The following is a 9,824-nucleotide window of genomic DNA, read 5'->3' on the forward strand; positions in this document are numbered from 1 at the left end:
GCTTCTGTCTCTCTCTCTCCAACTCACACTTGTTTTCTATCTCTCTCTTTTCTCGCTCTTTCTCTTTTTTCTTTCTTTCTTTCTTTCTTTGTTTCTCTCGTACACTGCTTATATCCTTGTGTCTGTGTCTCTCACTCTGGTTCTCTCGATCTTGTTTTCTCTCTCTCCCTCTCTTCCTCTCTGTGACTGGCGTGCCAGGGGGCTGTGGAATCAGAAGTATGCAGCAGGCATGTCCAGTCGCCAGTCTCTACTTCCACCCCAGCTACTGCCCTACGGGCTCTGCTAGCTCTCGCTCTCTCTCTCTCTCTCTCTCTCATATTCCCTCTTTCACTCTATCCTCCTCTTCCTTCTCCTCCGTCCTCTCTCTCTACCTCATCTCTCCCACAACTCTCCCTTTACTTCATCCTCATCTAGGAAGGAAGAATGTAACTCACTGCTCCCATCATTGTGGTTAAACACACTTTTTTAACCCGGTCATTATTTCCTGATAGCCCGGCTCTGTGGAGCGGAAACCTCCGGATCGCTTTTTAAATTGTCTGCAACAGCGCTGGCTGTTTCTAGCGCTGATGTGTTTTGATGTTTTGTTGAAATTCTAAAGAAAACAAAGGAAAGAAAGAGTAAAGGTGTAATAAATCTCTCTCTCTCGAATTCAATTTTCAATTCAATGAGCTTTTTTGGCATGACTAGTTACATCAAAATAATTATAAAATTAATAATAACAATTGACATGGACTATGGAGAATAATAATAAAAATAATGGAACATTGGAGCACACTCTCTCTCTCTCTCTCTCTCTCTCTCTCTCTCTCTCTGTCTCTCTCTCTCTCTCTCTCTCTCTCTCTCTCTCTCTCTCTCTCTCTCTCTCTGTCTGTCTGTCTGTACGGCTGTTTCTGTGTCCTTTGACGCTGTGCGTTATTAACATGCACTTCCTCACTCTGACCTCCACAGGCGGAACCTGACCAAGCTGTCGCTGATCTTCAGTCACATGCTGGCCGAGCTCAAGGCCATCTTTCCCAACGGCCTCTTCCAGGGCGACAACTTCCGCATCACCAAGGCCGACGCCGCCGAGTTCTGGAGAAGGTCCTTCGGAGACAAGTGAGTTTCACATCACATGATCGCCCTCATCTCACCCCACCCCCCCACCACACACACACACACACACACACTTCCGGTTCTGCATCCTTCTCACAATTCCATGCTACTGATTTGGACTCAGCCTAGTTTAGAGTTGTGCCCCAAATTGAACTCCCCAGGGTCTACCACTCAAAATATCTCCAGAAGGAATTGGCCCCTTTTCATAGTGCTTTAACCAATCCCCATAAACTGAATCCCCGTGTGTGTGTGTGTGAGAGACTAGATGCTCTAGCTTTAGTGACTTGGCCGAGCGTGTAACCACACGGTTGGAGAATGATCACTAGAGTGTGTGTGGATGTGGATATGACCTGTGAAAACCATGTTGAAAGTGTGTAGAATGATCACTAGAGTGTGTGTGGTGTGAAACCCATGTTGAAAGTGTGTTATGTGAGCACTGCTCCATGACTGTGCTGTAGTACATGTGAGTGTCAGTCTAGTGTGTCTGTACTGGATGTAAAACGTGACCATGACAATGTCATACCAGCTCAGTTCACTTCTGCCCTATTTAGAATTATTGCAGTGCAGACATAATATATTTCTACAAGTACAAATGCACAAATCTAAGTGTTCATTTTGTAAGTGTGTTTGTGTGTGTGCCCTTATATCCTTGCGTGTGCACGTGTGTGTGTGTGTCCGCCCGCCCGCCTGTGCATGCTTGTGTGTGTGTGTGTGTGTGTGTGTGTAGGACCATCGTGCCATGGAAGGGTTTCCGGCAGGCCCTTCATGAGTTCCACCCCATCAGTTCAGGCCTGGAGGCCATGGCCCTCAAGTCCACCATCGACCTCACGTGCAACGACTACATCTCCGTCTTCGAGTTCGACATCTTCACCAGGCTCTTCCAGGTGAGCAGCCCCTTCTCACAGGCGCACTGATGACCGTGCTGTAATGTAAAGAAGCCAGTACTTCAGATCATAAAAGGCCCACTCTCACTCTATAAGAATCACAGGCACTGTTATCTGTGTGATGATCACAACAAAGTCAGTATTTTACATCATAAAAATAATTCAACAAGGAGCAAGATAATATTAAGAATGTATTTCATGTTTTATACGCAGGTCAGCTCTCCTGCACCTCTCTGTATTTAAAATCCCCCTCAAGGCATTAACTTTATTGAAGTTCAAGATTACAGTAATTGGGAGTGAATATTTATGGCTCTTACAAGCCATTTTCACTCCTCTTGGTCAGTGAAGTGTTCCTCCTCTAAAAGGCCTTGCGTAGGACTTCGGCTATTTAAAGGAGGTATGAGGAGAGCCTTAGGCTACCTGGCTGTCCACCAGTCAAATCGTCATGTGGCAGAAATTAAATTAGGTTTTAGAGGGGCGAGTGCATCTCTTCCTCTTGTTCCTGTCTCCTGTCTCTCGTCAGTTGGGTATGAAACAGGGGTGTGTCGGGCTCTGGACCCGAGGCCTTTGATGTGGCCTTGCGTTGGTTGAAACTCCTCTCGCTTCCCGGCAGATACCAGCAGCCGTATTTTTCAGTCCTGTCTACTTCCTGTCTTCCTGTTTCAGAACTCGGGGTCTCTTTTTTTTTTTTTTTTTTCCTTCTCTTTCCGCTGGCTTGCTGCTAGGAGCTGGTGTGTCAGCTCCACGCTGTTCTCTGCAGCTGATTAAAAAGACTCGGCTCACCGCCATCTGACAGGTCATTTCCCCACGCTGCTATTTCAAGTCTCCGGGACTAAATCTGCCCCACACTGGGCAGATTCATTTTATGCTCGTGCTATTTCTCGAGCATCAGGTATGCAGCCTGCATACCTGATGCTCTGTCCTTTTTTTCTGTTGTGTAGAACCTTCCAGTAGAGGCTGAGTTCAACTTTATTATGTGTGTGTGTGTTACACTTTATTATGTGGGCTTTGGGCTTCAGTGATGCTAAGACAGAAATTCCGTACTGGAATCATTAGCAGGGCTGCTTGTCCAAATCTCACATTGTCCAATTCTGTGACAGCCTTGTAAAACCCCCGTATAACTTACACAGACACACAAACACACACACACACGCAGTGTCACATGCCTTCATCTAGGACAGCAGAACTCCCACTAAAGGGATGCACACTTGGCAGCATGGGTTGGCATCATTAGCCTGAGAGCTTGACGCAGTCATTACAGCAGGTGCTTATTTCGACTTTCCTGCCAAGAGAGGCTAATGCTAGCATTTCTTGTCTTCAACGACCCTCTCTCCACACACACACACACACACACACTCTCTCGGTCACTCACCTACTTTCTCTTCTCTCTCTCTGTCTCTCTTCCTTGCATTCTCTCTCTCTCTCTCTCTCTCTCTCTCTCTCTCTCTCTCTCTCTCTCTCCTCTCTCTCTCTCTCCTCTCTCTCTCTCTCTCTCTCTCTCTCTCTCACACACACACACAGGCACAATCAGGTGGGTCAATATAGGGTTCAACGTCAAAAAAATTGATACAAAAGGTTTTTTCATGGATTCTGGTAAATTTGGACATGCTAAATAACAGTAAAAATCTAGTGAAATCTGACCTTGGGAAAGGGGTCATTTTCAAAATGGCAGCCAAAATGGCTGTCAAGAGGTTAAAATGGCTATATCTCAATTACTATTCAGCCTACAGGGGTGAAATTGTGGTCATATTAAACAAGAATATGATTTTAAATGGTAATATTGAAAATGTTTCAATGCTCTACCTTTTTCAGCCATATATTAAAATCAATGTGTTTTAATACAGAGCAAATGCAATACAGGATTATGAACCATCTCCATGGCATGGAGGAAGATAAGACATGTCTTAACTGGTGTTATATCTCATCTAGAGGTTATATGCTTTTAGAAAATATATATAGTTTTGGGTGTTTGATTTGTTTTGCCTGGACAATATAGGATAAAATGTATCCCCTTTACACTAGATTTGCCTATACAGAATAGAGGGCAATGTATTGTTCATGGCATGGAGGAAGATGGGACATGTCTTATCTGGTGTTATATCTCATCTGCAGGTTATATGCTTTCAGAAAATCATTGTTTAGGGGGTTTAATTTGTTTTCCCTGGACTGGATATGCCCAAATGTATCCACTTTACACTAGATTCGCCTATACAGAATAGAGGGCAATGTATTGTGCGTTCATGGAGGAAGATTGGACATGTCTTAAATGGTGTTATGTCTCATCTACAGGTTATATGCTTTCAGAAAATATATAGTTTAGGATGTTTAATTTGTTTCCCCTGGACTGTACATACCAAAATGTACACACACTAGATCCGCCTATACAGAATAGATTATGTATTATGCAAATTGTGGTGGAAGATGGGAATATAAGTTGATTGATGTTATATTTCATGTACAGGGTATATATGCTTTTATTTTTTATATATATGTGTGTGTGTGTGTGTGTGTGTGTGTGTGTGTGTACACATATATATGTATGTGTGTAGATAGAACAGCCAGAACTATCTATGATTTTAGTGAACCATAATCCATGCAAAGGCATGCATGTGTGCATCAAATACATGTTGGCATCTATCATCCATCATCCTCCAGTCCTCTGAAAGGAAGTTGTGCAGATTGTCACATTGTTCATTTTGACATGTTCCACAGGCAGCAGTGAGGCGTAATCCATATCTACATTAACAGAAGAGTGTCTTGCAGAAATGCACACAGTTACAGTGGATAACTTTCAAAAGCTGTGGAGCTTACTAGCAGATTCACTTGGAGGGAGTCCCAAATAATGATGCAAGGACAACCTTCCTACGGTGTTGTGCCGTAATGTTGTAAGAGTGTCTGTGGACTTCCCACCAAAAAGTACAGCCATCACTTGGATGCCATCTTGAAAATTACAAGTCTTTGAAAATGATGAACTGATACTTCAGTCTGACATATATGAATCGGAGACCTCTAAATCTGATTAAACACGAAAAACACTTTCCTAGGCTGAATATGCTTCAGATATCCCAAATTAGCTTCTGGTGGCCATCTTGGACGCCATCTTGAAAATGACTCCTTTACTGGGGTCAGATTTTACTAGATTTTTAATATGTTATTAAGTACATCTAAAGGTATCATAATCAGTTAAAAAACTTTTTGTATCAATTGTTTTGAGTTTAGGTGTTTTGTTTTTTTCCATATATTGACCCGCCTACCGTCGATGGAGCAACTCTCCAGGCGTCGTGTGTGAAAAGAAATGAGCGTGCGCTGGTCTGTTGGTGTTGGGGGTGTGTGTTTGTTAACTGTGCTTTGATGTTGTACCTAGCTTCATGGGCTTCGGAAAAATCTTTCTCCGAGTGAAACATCATCATTCCGCGTCATTCACGTCACTTAATGTGTGAGTCAGGGGGCTAGATTTTGCTAACAGAGTTGCCCAGTTAGGGGCTCGTCATCACTTTTGTCGTCACGTTGTAGTTCGTTTGTAGTCCATGTGGCCTTTCATGTCCAACAGTTTTCATGTGAACTTGGGAATTTGCCGTTTTTGACACTTGAAAGCTGCATATCTTTCTTTCACAGGCATCTTACACTATATTTTAAGCAAATACAGTTGTTTGTTTAGGATTTAGTGGGTGTATGTTTTAACCTTTGTTGTGGCATCCGTGTTTGTCACACATTCCGATGGCAACGCACATGAACCCTGAATGCACCCGTACACTTGATGCATTGCAACGCGGAGAAGCGCAACTGCCAACACCAACGGTCTCCCGGCTAGCGTGTGCGTGAGAGAGCCGTGGCAGCTCTGGTCAGAGCCAATGTGGGTACTAGGATGGTGTGTGCAGATATAGCACCTATCGAGTGGTACCCAGCAGCTCTGAGTGCTAATCAATTCAATGAGCTTTTTCAGCATGACCATTCGCGGGGGGTGGGGGTTTATGTTGCCAAAGCAAACACAGTATAGAAATTTAGAAAACATCAGAACATAAGCAGACAGACAGGGACACCAGGGATGGAAATTAAATATTTTGTCCACCTGCCACTGTGGCCGGTGGATTCCAAAATTTACCAGCCACTAGACAAACGCTATGAAAATGTGATGTGATATGATTATAGTAACCAATGATCAGTTATTGCCGTTATTGCTATACGGTTAAAATGTGCTGAATTTTGCCCTAAACCTACCTAACTGTCCTCCAAGCACTGTAGCAACAAAACTAAAGATCAACAGAACCACATTCATATGCCATAGTGTCTTGTCATAAAAGTGGTGTGGCTATGTACTGCAAAAGCCCAAACCCAGAGACCATGTAGACGTTTGCTTCAATTTCAAAACCGGATTACTCTGGAACGGCTACTTGTTTAGGGGAATGATTTACACCTTTATGTTCGGTAAGTTATACTGTTTATTCTGATATATGGTTTGTAATTTCTTGAATGAAGAGTTTGTGAGATTACAAATCAGCGCGATTTACCCTTATAGGCTGGTAACGTTACATGATCCCTACAGACACTTTATTATTTTTAACCGTCAATACCTATGAAAATTAGATTGGATCTGACTATTTGTGGTATGCTAGCTCTATTTATTTACCCGACACAGTGGCTGTTAAGTTGACCAAATTCACCCGCATTTGGCGGGGTTGGCGGCGCTAATTTCCAACCCTGAGGCACACACATACACATTTTAATTTGTGAAGAAATAAATTAACCATTATTTGTATAAATATACAAAAATAAATAATAATAATAATAAAAAAAAAAATGAACATGTTTCTCTCAGCGACTGAAAGAGCAGCTTGTGGTGTAGAAAGATGAGCTTGGTCTGGCTTGGGCCTTGGATGGGGCGACAGCAGGAGGAGCTTTTTGGGGAGAACAGCTAGAAATAGATTCAGTGTTTACACTAGGGTTTGCACACACACACACACACACACACACACACACATTTTGATGAAGATTTGTGCTCACTGTGGGGGTCAAATCTCAGAGGCCATCTTCATGAGAGTGACCCGACTGGCAGATGACCAGCAGAAAGCTAGCAGGTCACAGAAGACATACACACACGCACACACACATTTACACTTACTGTAATTTTCTGCCTATTAACTGTGGTTTATACTGATTTTGATATTGATTTTGCACAATTTCTTCAGCTTCCCCCCCCCCCGCCTCTTATCAGGGACTTTCATTTAAGCCACTCTCCAGGTCACCTCGCCAGGTATTTCTGCATGTCAGTTGTAACCGTGGAGAGCTGAGGGCCTGTCACAGAACCACAGCACGTATTCTGAGTACTGGCAGGATTGCAGATGGAGAAACCGATAGAGAGAATAGATTGTGAGTTTGAAAATGTCAGTAGATGGCGTTGCAGATGAAGGCAGGGAATGGAAACTATAAACTTGTCTGAAGTGTAGCAGTGCTTAATCGTGTGAGTGTGAGAGTGTGTGCGCGCATACACATGCTTTCACTGCTTGCCTCTCTGCTTTTGTGAAGTTTAGCGACAGAGATCCACTTTTGGCGGTACGTGACTTCTCCTTTACTGAGTGACAATTGTGTGTGTGTGTGAAAGGCAAGAGGGAGAGGTTGTTGTTTTTTTAATCTCCGCCCGGGGATTTCACTGCTGTAATAACAGGGCCCCATTCACAGTGTGGCTGACAGACAGACAGAGCCAAGTGAGAAACGCAAGGGGAGACTCTGTGTCAGCCTGAGCATGAGCGAGCAGTACAGCTCAGTTTTTCATCGTCAATTTATCTGTCGTTTTTACTTAATCGATTAATTAAATAGATATTTAGTCACGAAACATCAGAAGATTGTGAAAAATGGTAATCAGTGTTTGCCTTGATATCTGATATAGTGTTTTGTCCACAACCCATAGATATTCAGTGTACTGACAATCAAGAACATTTTCAAATTGAAGAAGCTGAAATCAGAGAATTTAGTAACCAAATAGTTTTTAGACTTTTAATTTAATATTAATTGATTAATTTCAGTGAGTAGGTTATTAGTCATTTATGGAAGGGTCTTCATGGTGATTGAGGAGAGGGGATCTGCGTAGGCTTACTAGTTCGGCTAATTTATAGTCCAGGGCCCACTTCCCCGATAACGACGGAGACACGCTCTTAAGAGGGTTTTCTACGATTCATCTTACGATCGTTCGTTTGGTTTTTCCGACTGTTTCCGAACATGCTCGTAGCGTGAACGCGCATGCACTGCTCTTAAGATGCTCTTAAGGGGAGCTGTCCACGTTAATAGTTCTGAAATATCCTCTGATTTGACGGTGATGTCAGGTGACTGCACGTCACAGCTATAGGCCTACCATTTAAACTTCGGATCTACACATTATTCACATCAATACGAAAATAGAAACACTTCATGACATCTGCATGTAAGCATCCCAAGTAGGTTATATACCACACAGAGACATAAATAATTGTAATTATTTTAAGATTATATTGTTGCACCATGCAATAATTTTTCGCGGTGCCACGTTTGAAGATAAGAAAGAAGTAGAGTAAGAAAGAGAGGATTTTGATGCAGTAGGCTACAGACTAAACCACATGTTGCTTTCTCTGCTTTTTACCTCATAGGACTAATAAAATATTCACTTAGCAAAGATAATGTCAAACTATTCTGGCAACGTCTCGTTTCATAACTTGATTGCATTTCTGTCCGCTTTTCATCACATTATTATGACCATTAAATGTAGGCTATTTTGCACGCTAAAATCTGATTCATCACAGGTAAACACAATAAAGAATGGGAACGTAAATTGGATTATGTGTTCTAAGTTGTAATTCCTCTGTATGTCCTGTTGGTGACATCAGTGAGAAGTACTGTTAAGATGCTCCTTAGCCGGTAACGAGTACTCTGGAGCACTCGTAGATCTATGAGTGTTTTCACGATGCTCTTAAGCTACGATGGTTTCGGGAAACAGTCGGCAAATCTTAAGACGTTCGTAAGAGGGACTTTACGACGCTCTTAGGCTTAAGATGCTTTCGGGGAAGGGGGCCTCATTACAGAAACTCTCTAAGTCTGAAATCCTATCTTATCTCCATTTAGGATGGCATTTTTTGCTATTACAAAAAAAAAAATCCTAACTGCATTTAATCTTTTTATTTTTTGTTGTTTTATCCTACACCTCAGATGAATCAAATTTGACATGCCCTCTAGCTACCATGAAAGTCTGAAGCAAAGATTCTAGAGCGTAGCGTAGCGCTCTAGAATCTTTGGTCTGCAGAGCCCTTACCTCTGCAGACAATCTTTGTTGTTGAGAGACAACTTGTCGCCCTGGACTACAAAGTGCCTTTACTAAGCTTCGTAGAAAATGGGAAGAAGCTGCACAATTCTGAGAAAAACAGTCAAAGTAGGTTTTTTTCCCCGTTTCAAAATGGAGGAAGTGGAAGCTGTTTTGACATTTGGTGCATAAAGCACATTGTGTGCATTCTCAAGGTCAGACAGAAAAAAGTGGATTACATAGAAAAAATGACCTTGTTGTGCCATTGTGACAAAATGTATTTTTTCTCATTATTTCACCTGCACTATGGTGCCCTTTGTATCACGTGTAGGTGACCCAACTGGCCAACAACCAGCAGAAGCATAACAGGTCACACACACACACACACACACACACACACACACACGTGCACTCAGGTTGTCCTTTTTGTGTCTCTCTGATCAGACAGGGTGGCACTCTTGCTCCATGCTCTTGGCCGCCCACTCTGTGTCCTGTTGTCTACGCCAGCTCATCCCTGAGACCCAGCGGTGTTCGCTCTGGCCGATCAGATTACGATTTCACCCCACACCAACCAACTGGCCATG

General features: G+C 42.7%; 1 protein-coding gene across 1 annotated transcript in view; it reads left to right on the forward strand.

The window, feature by feature from the left end:
- cbl (Cbl proto-oncogene, E3 ubiquitin protein ligase) overlaps window positions 1-9,824 on the forward strand; it is a 46,031-nt gene that overhangs the window by 20,975 nt on the left and 15,232 nt on the right. Inside the window, 2 exon segments of the mRNA XM_042068861.1 lie at window positions 949-1,095; window positions 1,820-1,976. Of these exon segments, the coding sequence (XP_041924795.1) occupies window positions 949-1,095; window positions 1,820-1,976 (304 nt within the window).

This window comes from Alosa sapidissima, chromosome 17 (assembly GCF_018492685.1).
Source record: "Alosa sapidissima isolate fAloSap1 chromosome 17, fAloSap1.pri, whole genome shotgun sequence".
Lineage (NCBI taxonomy): Eukaryota > Metazoa > Chordata > Actinopteri > Clupeiformes > Clupeidae > Alosa > Alosa sapidissima.